General features: G+C 38.7%; 2 protein-coding genes across 3 annotated transcripts in view; one reads left to right on the top strand and one right to left on the bottom strand.

Annotated features, from left to right (window-relative positions):
- The window catches only part of LOC310907637 (ectonucleotide pyrophosphatase/phosphodiesterase family member 1-like), a gene marked incomplete at its 5' end in the record, with an annotated part of 520,596 nt that overhangs the window by 292,043 nt on the left and 209,779 nt on the right, over positions 1–18,774 (top strand). The window lies entirely within an intron of this gene.
- The window catches only part of MOXD1 (monooxygenase DBH like 1), a gene marked incomplete at its 5' end in the record, with an annotated part of 49,139 nt that overhangs the window by 23,522 nt on the left and 6,843 nt on the right, over positions 1–18,774 (bottom strand). The window contains 3 exons of the mRNA XM_083858096.1: positions 10,743–10,826; positions 11,155–11,322; positions 12,690–12,836. Of these exons, the coding sequence (XP_083714222.1) occupies positions 10,743–10,826; positions 11,155–11,322; positions 12,690–12,836 (399 nt within the window). The remainder of the gene's footprint in view (positions 1–10,742; positions 10,827–11,154; positions 11,323–12,689; positions 12,837–18,774) is intronic.

Here is an 18,774-nt window from a genome sequence, read left to right as displayed (position 1 = left end):
GGTAATTTTTTTTTTTTTTTTTTTTTTTTTTTTTTTTTTTTTTTTTTCCAAAGTGAGATTCAAATACCAGACAGAATCTTAATTTGAAATAACAATATTATCTGATTGATTGAATTGTTGCCATTTGGGCTTAACTGGTTTGGGCTATTCTTTTAAACATAGAACAAAAATTCTAACATCACTGAGGAGGAAAGGTCTTTACCACATGAATGGAAAATCTTATTAAAAGCACAGATATTTCCTGTTCTTGGTGTAAAAACCAGGATTTGTTTAGTCTGTGACTGTGTTGTTCAACAAACACTCTTATTTAGGTTTCATTAGTATACAGCATTAAGAAGTAATTACCATACCTCTGTTTTAAGGTTTAGAATTTTTATTGGAAAAGAACACGTACTTTCAGGTAAAATTAAAATGTTGCTGTGCTTTTAGCTTGGAGAGAAGTCTATATATCTGAATTTACTTAAATTCTTCTATCCCCATATAGTGCTACTAATAATCACACTGTACATCCAGAATTTCTGCAGGTCACTCTGCTGAACAATTTAATATTTTAACTAAGAAAGAAGAATCAAAAAACATAATAAACAATAAGCCCAAACACTTAAAAACAAGACTTAGAGATGGGATTAGGACTTATTGTTCACTCTGCCATCAAGCCCATTCTTAAGTTCTTATTCCTAATTAATTACCTGGAACTCTGCCACTCATAAGGAGTTTCAGACATTAAAGACTTACAGTAATTTAGACTAAATCCAAAAGAAGGATACCTCAAAGAAATACCAACAAAACATTGTTTCTGCCTGACGTATGCCTGAAGACTTAAGATAATGCATTTAGCAATAGTTAAAAAGTATAACCCTGAGGAGAAATCTCATAAAAAGCTCAGGTCAAGCAAAAACATGTTTCATTTGGTTATGCATGCTGGCAGTACATTCACTGTACTCCTAAGCAGCAGAGCCACCGGCAGTGGTTGTGGTCTTCAGGATGGTCATAGTCTCGCAGCACAGCTGACACACTTCAAGCAGAATTAATTGGCAATTAATCATAAACATCGTTACTTCCTTATGAAAAACAATATCATAATAAAGTAATATGTAACCAAATATGTTTCAGGCAGAAGGCCAAAATGGGTAGCCAAACAACAAGAGTTTATATTTATTCAAGAAGACATAATTTGAATAGTATAAATAATAGTCAGTGAAGGCACTCCTGTTTGTTCATGGAATCACCATTCTTGCACAGCAATGTCTATTTCTTTGAGGCACAATGGAAGAGATTTAAATTCTATTGTAGAACTGCAAAACAATCCGCTGAATCATGCAGCTAAATAACATTACACTTTCTCTCCTCCTGCTTAGGAGTGAGCACGCAGCTTTGCCTGAAGACAGAACACATGAGAATTGACAGCATGACCCTTTCTTGTTTTGCACATAAAGAAGCACTACCAAGAAACATGTTTTCTGAAAATGACATGCTGACTTCTGTCAGGGGCTACCAAAACGGACCACATGTGAGAAAGACCTTAGGCATTTGGATACTGAGCTCCTGGAGGAGCCACCGACCTGCACACCCTGGCACCTTCAGTTTGAAGGGAAAGCAGGGGATAAAATAAGCACAAGGCTCATGATTTTGCCATGACAGTCTCCAGAACAACTCTCAGGAACTCCTAACTCCCTAAAAATTTATATTCACAGGGTTAATATACAAACAAACATAAGAGGGCTTACAAAATAAATGCAGTTAAGTAACAGCCACATTAATATTATGTCTACATTTTCTGACGCAGAGTCAGATCCTGGTGTACCCTTCTGCAGGGCTTCATCACCCATCAATACATGCAGGAAGTCACACAACAAGGGCTATTTTCAGATTACACTGTTTTTTTAAAGTCTGTGTTAAAATTATACCATAGCAATTATTTAGAAACCAAAACTGAAATTGGCCCTTCCTAAAACAGAAAGACATGATTTTAGTTCCAGCAATTTAAGACACAGTAGTGGAAAGGACACAGCAGTGCAGAGAAATGGGGAAAGGGGGTTATGGTCAGTTCATCACACCTTGTTCCTCCCAGTGCTCAGGGAGATGAGTCCTTCTTCTGCTCCCAGGGTGGGGTCCCTGACATGAGCTTCTCCGTGAGTTCATCCCATGGGCAACAGTTCTCCACAAATTACTCCAGTGTGGGTCACTCTTCCACAGGGTACAGTCCTTCAGGCACAGCCTGCTCCAACATGGGTGTTCCACAGGGTGACAAGTCCTACCAGACAACCTGCTCCGGAGTGGCCTCCTCTCTCCATGGGTCTGCAGGCCCCTGCCAGGACCCTGCTCCAGCACAGGCCTCCCATGGGTTCGTGGCCTCCTCTCAGGCATCCACCTGTTCCAGTGTGGGCTCCTCCATGGGCTGCAGGGGGATCTCTGCATCCCTGTGATCCTCCATGGGCTGCAGGGACACAGCTGCCTCACCATGGTCTGCATCAGGGGCTGCAGGGGCATCTCAGCTCCAGTACCTGGAGTGGCTCCATGACCTCCCTTCTGCACTGACCTTGGGGTCTGAATAGTTGTTCCTCTTGCATGTTCTCACTCTGCTATTCACTGGCCACAATTACATCTCACGATAACTCTTTTTTCTTCTTCTTCTTCTTCTTAAATCTGTTATCCCAGAGGCGTTCCCACCATTTCTGATTGGCCCAGCCTTGGCCGGTGGCACGTCCATCCTGGAGCCACCTGGGATTGGCTCTGCTGGACTGGAGGAAGCTTCTGCTGGCTTCTCAAGAAGCCACCCTGTAGCCCCCCTGCCACCAAAACATAGCCATGGCAAACCCAATACATGTGTGGACATGGTGGAGAGGCCTTTTCTGACCATTGTCTGTCTATTTTTCCACTGTGACTAATGTGGAATTTATGAATCTATGCTTTGTTCATAGCTGTGACTACTGTGCCTTGCAAGGGAAAGCAAAGATGGAGAGAGTCATACTATCATTTTCTGAAAACTATCTGGGGTAGTTGGGGTTGCAGATTAAAGGATTGGTACTGAAGAGAAATATTTCAATTAGATCAGAATAAAAAGTTCTTCTCCATTTCAATACCATTGGAGCATTTTAATTCACCTTATTGAAAATTTGTTTAAGATGCTGATACAATGTGATTTGCCTGAATTAGAAGGTTGATCTTCAGAAACAATGCCAAGAGGCTAGTAGGACCATGCTGAGTTTGTTCTGTGATCCATCCAGACAAGCCCCATCAAGAGAGATTTTACTACCTACAAGCCTGCTGTTCTGGTATTCACACAAAACATGCCTCATCTAAGGCCCAGTGCTGCTCTGAAGTTTTGTTGCCTACTATGATAAGGAGTGCTAGATGTTTGGCTGCTGACAATTTTCTTGTCTTTTCAGTGCCTCACCTAATCATAGGTTTACTTGAAAATCATATATAAAGCTAAGGATAAGGAAGAAAAAATCATGGCACAAGACAAAATGGGATTAATCAACAGCAAGATCGCCCCACAAATCTTCTCAAAATTGGGAGGGAAAACTCAGAGATCTTCACAAAAATTGTACTTTCCCCTTTTCCATGCTTACTTTTGGTCACATTTTAAATTAAGGCTGCTGCCATCTGACTTTTATTTAACCAAAAAAATCACACAGCACACATATTTTCCTACCACCTCCTGGCATGGTCAATACATTGCCATAATGGATGGATGTTGTTTTTATTTAGAAAGCAAAAATCAAAGAAAATGGATTAAATTAACTAGACATTCAATGTTGCTGATGAAAGAAATGGAGTTGGTTATTTTTGCATGCCAAGTATGGAATAAATAATGCAGCAATAACTGCATAATTTAAGAAGTCTTATAGTTAAGATTCACGAGTGAAATGAAAGAAGAGTACTGCAAAAATAAAAATATGTAAGAAATATAAAGTTTGGTAGGACAATAAAATCTGTGGTCATATATAACTTAATCTATGATCACAGAACGGAATAATACCTTAATAATTTTGCATATTAAATAATTTGGCAGAATATGAGACAATAATGTGTTTCTGTTATTTCCTCAGACAGTCTTGGGAAACTTTTAATTTTCAGCCTGTTCAGTTACATGAATCTTTAGCACTGCAAAGCCTAATGGGCCAATTCAGGCTTGCACCAAAGAGCCAGCCCTGCAGATCAAAGGGCAGATAGCTTACAAGCTCTGTAGCGTAAGACGATTGTTTGGTTGCCAATCTAATTTACTGGGGCTGAAATTGCTTTGTAGGGGGAATGCATGGGAAAATATAGAACATTTGTTTATGTCAGGCTGTATGATGCAATCTGCTAGAGTTATCACATTTAGCAAAATGTAAAAGTTCAGGCCAGAGAGTAACAAGCAGTTACTGTCTGGTATCACTCAAGTTAAAAATCAGTGCCCTCATTTAGGTACTGCAGGCTACAAGCTGCCCTTCTGGCTTCCAATCAATCAGTCTCTTAAACTGGAGTCCCTTTGTATTTTCACACTGGGGTCTTCAGTATTACTAAAGCATTCCACTGTCAAAAAGCAGAGTTACCCTTGGCAACAAGTTTTTTGGAGTTCTTACTTCCTTATCAGTTTGCCTTGAAACAGAACATGAAGATTAACTGGCAGCTGCTGGTGTATTCTAATACAGGCCTTTCTTTAATTGAAAAGAGGCTCCCCCTTCTAAGGAAATCAGCAATGGAAAACTTTAGTGTTGATATAAAAATATGCCTAACACTTTCTCACTAATGCTACATAATTAAATTTTTTTCTGGTTATATGATTGGCATGTTTCACTAGTCACATTGTAAGCTTAGCGCCAAAAAAATTACACAGGGCTGTAGTTGAGAAAAGATAATTTTTCTCACAGGCAATTTTTTAAAAAAAGTATTATTTTGCATTTTTTTTGCTTTTACCACAGTCTCTTCTCTCCCCTTCCTTTTTGGTTGGGATATGTCTCCCCAGATTCATTCATCTAGGAGTTACTTATCTAATACAGGCTGGTGGTCTGAGTTCTCTCATCCATCAGTGGAGAGAGAGATTGAACCATACATGGGATGCTTCAGCTCATACATTTCTGACAAATCCTCAAGGATGATACAAACAGCTAGTTTTGCCTCTGTAAGATCAATTAAGCAGCTGGCTCAGACCCATAGACAACTCAAGTATATGAGAGGAAGTCCACCTCTATGGCTGAAAATTACTGTCTTTTAATATGTTGCCTGAGTACTCATCAGCTGTATGAAGGGATGCTGAATTTTGACCACACAGTTTAATCCCCAGTATGGGGCTTCCTCCCCATTTCAGCAGAGCTAAATCTGCTCACACCATTCTCATAAGCAGGTTCAAATAATGCACGTGAAAAGACTGCTTTATACAAGAACCAAAACTTCTAAGAGCTTAGAAAATGCAAATACTATCCTTCTTTCCAATGCCAAATGCCCTCTAAAATGGATGTCCTATTTAAAAAGTTCTCTTCCAGAATCAGAAATATTTTATGCTCTTGGGCACAGCCACATCACAGCATTTCTGCTGGTATTTCTCTGACTATACTAGTTTTGAAACAACATATAAAGTTTAGAACTATGGAAAAATTAGTTACTCTTAGAAAAAAGACCTGCAGATACAGCTAAGTATCCAATTTTGTGGTTTATTTTACATAGAACGTTTTTCCTACTCTTGGAGTGAAAGTCAATATTTGACATGTTTTTGACTAGGGGATTAGTACTAATGAAGCCTGGAGAACTACTTTTCCTGAGGAAAACACAGTATTTTTAAAAGAAATTAAGAAAATATAGGGGGGAAATTTACAGTGTTGGAACTAGCAGAGGCATGCTATGCTGAAAAGCTTCACACAAATAGATTATGGCACGTTTGGCATGTAGGATATACATACCAGTCTTTCATCAGTATACACTCCAAATTTGCAGTTTACACACAGTATTAAGCAATTTGTCAGGTGGAGAGCAATATCACAGGTCTAGAGGATTCACAAAAAATCTAGAGACAGTAAAAGAAACACTGTATCTTAAGGTCTTTAGATTGCAGAAGAAAAAACAGTCAAGCTCGTGGAAGATCTGATGTAAATGTGAAGACAGAGTAATGAATCCTTAGCAGATGCAGCTATTTGAATAAGCAACACAGTTAAATTGAAGTGACAGAAGACATGGAGTATCAAAACCTAAAGATAGTAATAAAAAAGAGCTGCATCTGTAGAACCACAAGTAGAAAAAGCAGTTAAGAACAAGCTTTGAATATCAAGCAAGACCTGTATTTACTGAAACACTGGGAAGTATTTCTCATGAATGTGAAACAAATTTTCACTTTCTTGCTGATGGTAAACATCTTCATAATGCCTGCTCACAGCGAGGAAAAAATAAATTCAGCAAACAGCCAGAAAAAAAACCATTAGCAAATAGTCTTAAACTTGTCAAAATAGAGAGTGTGTCAGCACACACATCCACACACAGTGACAATCGTGAAAACTGAACACCTCAACAGTACAAAAATTATAAGATTTCCAAAGATCCAGTCTGTTGCCACTGAATAACTTTTTGTTGTTGTTGTTGTTGTTGTTTTTAATTGAATGAGCAAAAAGAAATAGACAAACCAGGTAATTTACAAGGGGGAGGATGCTGCAGAGACCCATTTTCAGGGTGTGGTCCCTGGGATGATCACCTCTGTCAGCCCTGCTCCCAGCCCTGGTGTAGTGATGTCTCTGTGTGTGTTGGGTCTCCACACCCAGGGACCTGCACTCAGCATGGCCTTAGCAGGGAGACAAACATTTTCATGGAGAGGTAGGTGTGTGGACCTGCCCGTGTGTCTGCTCTACCTGTGGATCCTGCTCTCCCTCCTTCTTAGAGGTCCTGCTGGAGGGGAGTTTTTTCCTGAGGTGTAGTTGGTGAAACCAGAGACTTTTCTTTAGGAATGTGATTTAAAAGCACATTCAGGACCAGTCAGAACAATGACATTTACAGAGAACTGAAAATAATCCCAACAAGACATAGTCTTAAACCCATCGCCAGAAAGTCTGGGCTAATAAGCGGAATGCTTTTTTCTACGAAACCTACTCCTGAGAAAGCTCCTGGCTAACTTCTGCATGTGAGAAAAGTGAAAATCCCTTGAGCAGTGAGCCTGAGGCACACACCACTGCCTGAAGCTCCGAGCAGCAGAACAGGCCAATGCACATGTAGCTGCAGGAGGAGTTTGCAGACAGGCAGCCATGTGCTCTCCTGTGTGAAGAGCAGCCAAAGTCCACCACTTTGGGACCACTGCAGGGTCATCCTGCAAACATCTGATTTGAATGCTTGAATGCCTATTACCTCCAAGCAATCCCTTTCATCTGTTCTACCTAAATTATTTTCAAAATTTACCTATTACACTTATAATTGGTTCTGTTAATAGAAAATGCCCTAGGGGGACATCCTGTAGAAGTTTAATAAATTTACAAGGAGCCACAATTCAGCCAGGTAGACAGTTTAAAGCTGAGGAGCAATGTAAACCATTAGAGCCACAAAACCAGCTCAATTCCTGGTTGTGGTTGTTCTCTGGATAACTATTGTCACTATTATGCCCAGCTATTGAGAAACTGTCTTATTGTGTTTTATTTCTTAGTAGGCATGTTATTATGAGCTGTCTCTCCAGAAGTTCCTGGAGGCATTGGAAACAGAAGGCATTGTAGGGACATGTAGGAAGACACAATCTCTTCCCTGAGAAGAATGTTGCAAGAAATGTGAAACAAAAGAAGATTGAGCAGAGAAGTTCTAAACCTGGCTAGGTGCCCCCTTTATTGCAGTGAAGATCTGTTCTCCATTGGTAAATGCAGCATAAGGAGAAATTACTTATCCATGTCCTTATTCTACCTATGAGATGAACAGAAGATTACAATCTTATCTCTTGCACAATTTACATATCATGTAGAGCAGCTTGATCAATGAAAATATGCCATTTCCCCTTATCTGTTATTCCTGGAAAGTAACATGAATATTAGGTAAAGAGAAAGAAAAGACCTAAAGTCTTACATAATTTATCTTTGCTTAATATTGAGATCTCTTGCTCTAGTTATTTCTTCATTTTGTGCAAAGAGAAGAAACTAAAACACCATTGCAGGTGGACACTAAGACCCAAGTATTATCAGTTAGCCAGTTGTGGCACTATTAGATTGTATTCACAAAACATATTTGTAAATACCTTAAATATATTCTGGCATAAAGTATAGTATTTTTTAAATAATGCATTTTCAATAGACATGAAAAAATCCTTTTAAATTCAGAGTCTGAATTCAGAATCTGGTATTTGTTAACCAGAGACAATTAAAAGTCTTGACATCTATCTTTAATGACAGATCTGATTTTTTTTTTTGGTTTCCTTTATTAAAACATCATGCTTTCCTGATGAAACTGATATTTAAAAAGTACTTTATTATAAAGTGCTCAGAGCAATTTTCAAGAGGAAGAAATGACAGAGAATAGTGGAACGTAGGAAAAAATTTCCAATTGTGACTGTTGCACCTACTTGAGACCCCAGATCAGCAGCAGATTTACACTTCAGCACAGCTAAGCACACACTGTTGGTGGCACACATTATCCAGCAAGTGCCAAACTGAGCAGCTCAGTGCTCCACAAACTCATACAGGAGAACAGAAATGGCCAAAGCCATCTCCCATGTACACCACTGAAGTAGACTAAATTATGCCACAGACAAATTTGTAGACAAATGTCTACAGCTTTTTTTCTGTCTGAAAAAATGACGTGTAGGTTTGTGTGAAAACTGTGCTACAGAAGGAATCCAGAATCAACATCTATGTAAGTATTTAACTAACCCAGACAGTTTGATCAGGCCAAAGAGTTCATCCACCCTCCTCTTTGTGAAACTCAAGCTCTGTTTGCACAGCTAATATCTTCCCCAGTAGCCATAAGCTCCATCTTTTGTGTATCAGTAGGCTTTAGGAAATGTTTAATCAGTTTGCAAGAGCACATAGATACAATTCCACAACAACACTCCATGTGGCATCTAAAAACATCACTTATTTGAAAATATAAGTTGTGCCCCTGAAAAGAAAGGCTAAGGAAGTCTTCCTACTTAAATATAATCTCTTTCTGTATTTATTTTTCTCACTCTAAAAATTTTTAAGCAACAATATGAATTTTTCTTGTTTTTCTGAAGATGGAAAACCACTGAGGAGTCTACTCTGATTTTTAACTTTATAAAAAACATGCTAATTTGAAAATACAATTTCTAAAATTTTAATATTCTTTATACATTATTGTAAAAATAAAGAATATAAAATTATTCTGAAAAATCACCCAGTGTATTTCTGAGCTAAAATCTTGATTTAGCTTCAACCAAATGCTACTTTTTTAAAGACTTAGCAACTGTATGTGCAGTCAGGCAAAGCATTTAGAAAATAAATTCAGAAATTATAAATAATGAATACTTCTAGGGAACTTTTTAGCAGAACAGCAAGTATCTACAACTTCCACCAAATTTAACATGGAAAGCTAGACTCTGATACTACCATTTTGAAGGTCTCTCACTTGAAAGCAGAAAACTAGGGATCTTGACACAAAAATCGTAACACAAACAAATTCTCCATTTCATACAGTGAAAGTAGCTGTCACAGATTTCAAATGGAATTAAAGATCAGGTACCCAAAGGCAGAAATTCAGGCCTTGCAATTGTTCATTCTGATAAAGTGCAGAAACACATAATATTTCAGAGTAATTATAGGTATTTATCATACAGACACTGAGATCACATGTTAAAGGTCTTTGAATTAATTTAAAATTTCAGTCATACTGAATGCACTGAAGAAACATGACTGACAATTGTAACAAAAAAGAAGAACTAGAATTCTTATTCTATACATTTAATCTATACACTTAATCCATTTGTGGGTTCAAAGAAAGACAAAAATGAAGGCCAGAACTCTCACTGTGCTATCTCCAGCACATTAGAAAAATAAGAATTTGTTGTTTTATAAGGTCCTCAGTATATTGCTTTTGAGGACAAATGTGAGAGCCATCCTTCCCTCAGCACTCTTTAGCTTTCAATTTAAAACAGTTTAAATTTAAAATGCATTATAGGAAAATATGTTTATGCCTGTGGCTTTTCAAATCACCTAGGATCCTGCTGAGCATTGTGTGAATGTTTATTCACATATTTTCATTATCTTAAAAATAAACCACAAGGTTAATCTCTTTTTTTAAAAAATAATATTTAGATTTAAACTCTGAAAATGCTGGTGTGTGTTCTTATGTGAGGTAACCTGGCTCCACAGTGGTCATCAAAAGAAAGGTGACTGGAATCGAATAAGAACCTGTCCCTTTATTTGAACAAATGTCACCATTTAATTATTTTTTAATTTAAAATTACTATCTGTTAAAAACAATTCATTAAATTCCTATATAAAAGTAAAAACTTGATGGAACACACTTTTAGACAATTTTACTTAGTCCTTGCCAGAAACATTTACAGACAGAAATCATTTTCAACCCCATTTTCTTAAGGAAGAGAGGATGAAGGAGAAAAGAAGGACAAGAAAGAGGGTCTTTCACTGCGCACGCCATCTGTCAGGGCACACCTGAAACTAGGTTCTGGGCACACATACACAAACACTGGATCCATATTTGTGAATACAGACAAGAGGTCTTGTTTTCCCTCCAGTTAGCAGTGAAAAAACCTTCAAAAGTGCAAGAACTGATTTGAAGCGTAATTATTACATAAATTCCTCTAAACTTTCTGAATCACTCACCTTTGTCACATGATGCTTTTCATGCTGCACAGGAATCTTAAACATTTGGCACCAATATGTTGTGTCCTTGTCTGGTACAGGCACCTGTCTTAATAAAAAGGGCAAGGACACAGTATTATCATAGAATCACAGAATGGTTTGGGTTGGAAGAGATCATCCAGTTCCAATCCACTTGCTTTGGGCAGGGACAAATTCCACTAGACCAGCTTGCTCAAAGCCCCATCCCTAGAAAACTTCCAGGGATGAGGCATCCCCTAGCACATCTCTGGGCAGCATGTTACAATGAAGTGTAGAATTTCTTCCTTATATTTAATCTATACATAAAAGTCACACTACCCACTGTGGCAGCCCAAGGCTTTGGGCACCACCTCATTCCCACCTCCAAAGAAACCCACAACATGGAGTAACTTACGTCTTTGTTTGTCAAGTCAAAGTATGGCAAGGAGGCGGATGAGACTTCCTCTCTCTCAGGGTTCAGCAAACGCAGACTCTTTGTACCACGATTAGCTCCATGGTAATTTTTACCTGCTTCTCCCATATCTTTGTGGTGGTAGGCCCATATTACCCTCACTGTGCTCTCCTGAGAAAACAAAGCAAAATGACCACAAGGGATAGGAGCAACATCTTCCTTACACAGCTCCTATAATTCCTACAATAGCTGTGACATAAGTGCATTTAAGCAATGACAATGTATTCCAGAGGAGCAGCCATCTACCTACACTATTTGGCCTTTGAAATAAAAAAATGTTTCAAAGTCAATAGGTTAACTGGAAATACACAGAAATTGAATTGTTCTTTGATAGATTCCTTCCCTAATGTTGTGAACTGAAATCATATCTTCAAATGGCAGAACAGACTCATAAAGAAATGACCAACTAAATATGTTACAAACATTTTTACTTATTTGATCAGCAACCAAAATGTTCCCCCCCAACATTTTCCAGGCTCACGTCTGTGAAGATATGAATACCTTCAGTGATTTGCTTTCCTTAAGTGGAAAATTAACATTCAATTGCAGAATAGATTTATGTCTTAAAAATCAATCTACAGCCACTGCACAGATCACTTCTCTGTAAACCTCAGATTCTCAGATTACAATAATGACCCTTGAGACACAGTGCTATAATAAATCCTCAAGTGTCTCAAAATGCTAAATTACACTGAGAATTTGGAGCAGGTGTGCAAACCAGAGATCCACTGACTGCCTGGAAATCGTGGTTTATACAGGTGGGGTTTGCTTCCTGCATTTTCAGCCTCTCATGTTGCTATAATTGCATATATTGTAAAAACACAGATATGAATATAGTATTTTACTCCTGTAGTAATTCTACAAAAAAAAAAAAAAAGGAGTAAACAAGCTAAAGCATAGAAAGCCTTGCAAATCTCTCTAACCTATCTGTAATTTCCAATACCAAAATTACACTTGGGAAATAGCACAGCAATCCCTAGGGCAACAGAAGAATTTACCATGAAAATTATTTTACCATGGCAAAGTTTTACCATAACTTTTTTTTCACTTTTAGTTTTGAATAAAGGAATAAAACAAACAGAGCCTTTAAATATATATTCTCCAAATTTTTTAAAATATCTGTTTCTAAGATCAACTACAAGTTAATGCAGAATCTTAAAAGTATTTCTCAATTTGGTCTCTCTTCAATGGTTGTAACAATGGCATATAGGATTGATGGACCAGTGGTATCTATTTCAATCCTCTGTACACTTGTTAGAAATTACAGAACACAATGTATTAAAGTAGAAGAACAAAGAAAGCTGAAATTTAAACATAATAGTTTAATAAAACTAGCACAAATATTTTACCTGGTTAATTTCAGCAAACAGATTTTTGGAAAGTGAATTTCTCTATTCTAATTACCAGCTTAATAATCGCATATACATTTATCCTGTATTAATTACTTCATCTGTCTACATAGAGTCAGAGACTCTTACCGTTATGCTCTTGTCATTCGTGTCACAAGTGTGCAACTCTCTGCTAAAAGCCAGTATTGTATGTGTACTGTTTTCCATGGCATATTCTAGATGGTAATCCTGTTGAGGGTCCTTTTTTAGTACTCTATTTTCATCTGTAAAATAATCCTGTTATAAAAGAAAGGTGGCCCATTATTAAAATCTAGTATTAAAAATAAAACTCTATATCTGGTACTGAATCCTTTTTCAAAACATGTAAAATTCTGCAGTGTCAGTTTAGAATCAAGCAATAAATTTCAGGTGGCCTGAACTATTTTCTATACAAAATCTTCAAGAAAGCAACCCTCCTCGATATACAGCTTAAAGAACGCCTTAAGTTTAATGCCTTAATTCTAGCAATGTGCTGCCTGTATGTAACTGCAGAAATAAAGGTTGGACCCAACAATGAAGAAGCTTTATTTATCATAACTGGGATGTCATGAACTCCAGGAGGAATTACAGAGAGAATGAAATTAGCTTATTATTTGCATCAACAATAGTGTCGCTCCTTTTTTCCACAACTTTTCCTATTTTTTTTTCTTTCCCACAAAAAACAAACCTCTTGAATGCACACTGACTGGAACCAGAAACCCTACGGCTTAACTAGCACGAAAAGTGCTCATTTCATACAAAAGCTGCTGGGATTAGGTCGAAGTTTTGGAAGAGGCAAGGGAGCTGTTTGGAAGAAAGATGCTTCCCATCCAGGGTTCTGCAGAGGCCCGCCACAAAGGAGTAGCATGGCAGTAATGTCAGGTCATTAACCTCCTCACCCCGGATTCCTGCAGCCCAGTGCAGCTGGGACCCGTCCCTCCCTCTCCTCCCACCCTGGCCACCTAGGAAGGGCGAGCCGCTGCTTCAGATGCACCTCCTCTGGTCACCCTCCTTTGAGTTTCAGGCTGTTTATTCCTGGTTTGGGGTGGAGAAGGTTTTATCTAACCAATGTATTTCTCATGCCAAACAGGCTACTGGTAGACACCATTAATTGTTTGGTGTGTTTGCAAAATAATGCAGCACTGTCTGGTCCCAGCAGGCATTAATTTTTGTAGCTGTTTAGACCTATGCTCACTTTTGGAGAGATTTCTAGCTTTCCCCTTTCATTAAGATTGAGGTAACCAATCCAAAAAACAGTAAAAAGTTATGGCCAAGTATTTTTGATACCAGTAAAAAATAACTGAAACTTCATTAATTCACCAAAGGGTCATTTAGGAGCTGTAATCTTAAACTTAATTCCACCCTAGAAATCTGTGTGTGGGCAAGACACCAGAGAGTTCTTCTTTTCCTGTCACCACTTCTTAGAAATACAAATGATTAAGTACATACATGAGAGAATAGGGAAATGGAAAAATAATCGCCAAAAAGAGCAAAACACAGGCCTGGGACCTGAAAGAAAGTGAACTGATGAGTTGTACTTGTTTAGAGAAATGACTTGGATTTGCTGTTTTCCAGACAGAAATAATAAGACTTGTTTTGTGATGGTTCTTTGAAGATAGACTTTATGGGATCCAAACACTCCACTTTAGCCCTGCATTAGAACTTGGAAAGAGGCAGTATATTGCTTATACATAATACCATTCCTGCTCTGAAAACACTCTTCTGTGGAATCTCTGCTTTCATCTTTAAGTTAGTAAGCATTTGTCTGGACAGGAAACGTAACATTGTGAACATCAGTTTTTAATGAAATGTGATATCTTTGCTTAAACGTTACCTAAAACTGGAGGAAGACATTCTTAGTGAAAGTACCCACACTTTGAAATATTGAGAAATACAAATTCAAGAGCAGATTTTGCTCATGTGAACAGACTCAAAGTCTCTGCCTGAAACCAGTGTGAAGGGAAGCTGAGAAATGTGAAGAAAAGGTGTGCACACTCAAATGTTTTGTGGTGAACTTCACTATTTCATCACAAGCCTAGAGGACGCAGCTCTAACCAGAAAAAAAACCCTTGTGATATAGTCCTGATTTCCATGACCCTGAGGCAAGAATGCAAAAATAATGCAAAGAAGTTCTGTAATTAAGGTATAAACTCAGATATGCCTTGATAACATGGTTGTCAGTGTAATTATCTCACCCGCCTGGATGACAGCCAAAGACAGGTCACAGCTCTGGCTCACCACCAGGGGCTCATTTTGTGGCTGCTGGTGAATGCTTTGGGGAAGGTGGCCCCAAAGCCCAGCCCCCAGAGAGGACCAGGTTGCTCCCCTTGGGATGAAAGCTGGACTAGGCACTCACACTGCTGCCTGCTCAGGCACTGGCTGCCCACCCCTGCTGTCAAAAATGAACAGAACCTTGCTGATTTCAGTGATCTCACCTGAAATTATTTTGTGGTTAGATGTAGCTGATGCTATTTTATTTAATTTTTTTTTAATTTCCATTTGTTGAAAATTATCTAGATGTTCATGATAAAAAAAATAAAATAATCAAATAACCAAACAAAAAAAGCCAACCCCCCCCCCAAAAAAAAAAACAAAACAGAAAATAACAACAAACACCAGCAAAATCAAAAAACCTGAACAACTCAACATTTGATTGCTCAACCTCTCACATGAAAATGGTTTGCTTTCCAGTTTTAAAAAAAAAATAATGCCACATTGTCCAGGAACTATATGAATCTCTCTCTGTTCACAGAGAAAATTTTAAGTCAAACAATGTAGACTGTGCTCAATTTACTCATCAGAGCTTAAAAGCCTTTAAGATGTGTTCGTGTACAAAAGAGAATGAACAAAAGGTTTTCAAAAATGATGACACAATGATCTGTGATGCCACATCTTTTCAGCCACAATCTGGAAAAATTTGCAATCTGGAAAAGTAAAAAAAAATGTTTAAAATAGCTATGTAGATAAATGTTCGTACTTTTATGCATATTCTATGCTTCCTTTCAAAGTAGAAAAATAAAGTCCTGCTGCCAAAAGTCGTGGTGCAAAAGCAATCAAACCCATCACATTTGGACCGCCTACACTCCACTCTTTTGTCTAGTCAAAGGAGAAAACTGAAGGCCTTTAAAAAGTGGCAGTACAGAGGATGCATCTACCAGAGGCCAGAGAGGGTAATCTGGGCATTTGGGCTTCAGCTAAACCAAGGAAATATAAATTTAATTTGAAATTCTCCCAGGTTTAGACTACTGCAACACAGAGCTCATCCAAATTCACAAGTTTCACTTATTTAATTCTGTAAAGAAAGGAGTGGGATGTTTTAATCCACAGCATTACAGTGCTTTGATATCTATCACAGATAGTTCTAAAACAGGCTTCGTACTGGAACAGTTTATTCTTCCCAACAAGCAGGAAAAGGCTCTAACATGGTACAATCTTTTTATACACAGATCTGGTTTTGCTACCCACACAGTTAGCCAGAAAACCTGTGCCTTTTGTAGGGTAGATTATACTGATACAAGTCCCCTGAATTTCATGGAGTCCTGTTGGGGGTTAGGTTTCTTTCCTTTTATTCCTTTTTACTTATAGAATTTTCCCCATAAGTTGCTAGGAAACATTAACAACTGGGTATTTAAGAAAATAAAAGAAGTGATCAAGCTCAGGAGAGGAGGGCACCTGGTTGCACTTCTCTTATCCAGGGGTTTCTCTCTGAGGGGCAGAGATACCACAAGAATTGGGCAGGTAAAAGATGGCCTGGGGCAGCTGTTGCTCTCTCCTTTGGCTTTGGAGGATGGTCGGAGCTGCTGCCTGGGGAAAGGAATCCACTGCTGCTGCTGGAGCCCAGCCTAGAGCTGCTGCTTCTGCCATGGGGTGAGCCTCTGCTCCTGAGAGCAGCCACTGAACCGGGACCTTGTTACCACCCACTTCACTAAAAGAGGGGCCTATCCCCATCTGCTGGGGTGTCTGGGATCCTGAGCTCACCTCTCCCTGCCCTGTGGGAGCCAGGACACTACTGGTCCTCTCCTGCTGCTTCTCTGGCCCTTCTCCAAGCTTTCGCTGCCCTGTAGCTCTGCACCCCCTGCCTGCTGAGACACCCAACAGTCCCAACTGATTTACAACAATGGTCAAGTCCTGAAAACTGGATTTCTGAAACGCTCACATATGTGTGGATAAATCCACAATATGGATTTTATGTACTGATCCAGTACTTGCATCCAGATTCTCCAGTTTCGTATACACACAAAAAATACATATCAAATGTTTAATGAAATTTTTCGAACTACACATCAGCTTTACAGAAGCATAAGAATTAGTGAAAGAGAAGAGTGAAGTGACTATATATTTCTAGTAGGAATATCTTTGGCTATTTAAAGACTAAATGTTTAAAAAACCTTCAGAAGAGTTACTGGTCATGCTACATGATAAAAAAGATGTCTATTTCAGCATTTACTTATGTAAATTGTTTACATGTGAAACATTTAAAATTTTTGTACTCCTTTTGAAAATACTGCATAAAATGACATATTGATCTCTGGACTAAGTTGTGCAATCCATCAAATAATTAAGTATATCCTTCCTCACATTACCTAGAAATTGAAACAACATATGGAAAATGAAAAATCTTCTTGACATTACAAGATATTTTATGCTCTTTTCCAGATGTGAGGCAGATCATGTTATACTGTTTTTCAGATACCATTAGCCTCTCTCCTTCTTAAAAAATATTTTGTGGTATATATGGTTTCTGATTTCTGTTCCACAAACAGTCAGGGAGAGTAATGTCTTAAGGATGTGAAGACACTGGTTTCTCCTTAGAGAATGCAAGCACAGCTGCAGAGGGAAGCCTGACCCCAAAAGCCCTACCAGCTGTCATCACAGACTGAAACAGGTGTTTATGGGACTCCCTCCCCAGATCTTTACAATGTACAGGATTGTTTTGTTTATGATATCCATTTCCCATCCTAAATTATATATATCACCTTTCAACCTCATGGAGCATAAAATAATTCTCAGATTGTGGCTCCATCCAGCAATCGCCTTGTGGGCTCGGCTTGTGGGAAACTCAGTCACCCCAATTCATGTGTGCTGCCCTTCACTAACTGGGCCATCACTGCTGTTCCAGCAGCAAACATTTAAAAGTGAAAAAAGGGACAAGTCAGAAACAAGAAACGACAGGAAAACAACCTGTGTTTCAACTTGTCCTCATTGAAGTTCTGCAGCCAACCCATGGAGCTTGAAATATCCCTCTCCTGGTTTAGGGTAAATTTGCGAGGAAACTTCCAAAGGGGTCCCTCTAGAAAGGAGACTCAGGTGGGCCCTCCCCCAGCTGGTTTGGAAAAATATTTCCTTGGAGAAAAGTGGAAAAAAAAGTTTATTTAACAAACACAGTATTCACAAGCATAAAAAATTTGAATGATATTAAACAATGAAATCTCTTGCTGTTCTGAAGAGATGGCAAATTCAGAAGAACCTTGTTGTGGTGTGTAGCTCGGTTCACTCAGTCCCTTATCAGTCCTTCCTGCACTGGAAAATGCCACGTCCCAGCCCTGGTGGGACACAGGTGTGAGCTCCCAGTGCTCTGCTGGGTTTTCAGTCCAGAGCAGGCTGAGCAGTTCCAAGAAAAAGAAAAGCCACAGCCTGGGGAACTTCTCTGCCTCAGCTAGCTAAAAGCTAACTGAAAGCAATGGAGAGCTCTCTCCTGCTGTCCATGCTGCAGACAACACAGCCTGGGAGCAGGTATGCTGAAACTCTTATCTTCACATTTTTGAACACATCTGCCTCGGACAATCCACTGCTTCTCCTTCTCTCCCTCTTCACTCTCAGATCTAGTTTTAAAGGTGTAGAATTTAATATCCAGCATAAACAGAACAGATGACTGGGGATACAAGCATCATCAAGTCACCTTAGGACAATCCCCAAATTACCAAGAAGATGCCAATGACCAAAGAGAAGCCTGGCACAAAGGATCATGAAGCTGTAACAAAGATGAAAGCTGGCACAGGACAGGATTTATCTTAGTATAAATAGGGTGGATAAACAGCTACAGTAAGGAAAAGAGCTGAAAGAAACATTTGTTTGAAATAAGCACCAAGTTATGCCTTTCTCAGTTTCCAAAAAAATAACTGTGGTTAACATTTCTCCTTTTTTTTATTGTTGCATTCAACTTAAATGGAATCCTGCTGCTCAAGGTTCCAGTACA

The sequence above is a fragment of the Zosterops lateralis genome (genome assembly GCF_965231275.1).
Source record: "Zosterops lateralis genome assembly, chromosome: 3".
Lineage (NCBI taxonomy): Eukaryota > Metazoa > Chordata > Aves > Passeriformes > Zosteropidae > Zosterops > Zosterops lateralis.
This window is presented reverse-complemented; position numbering and strand designations above follow the sequence as displayed.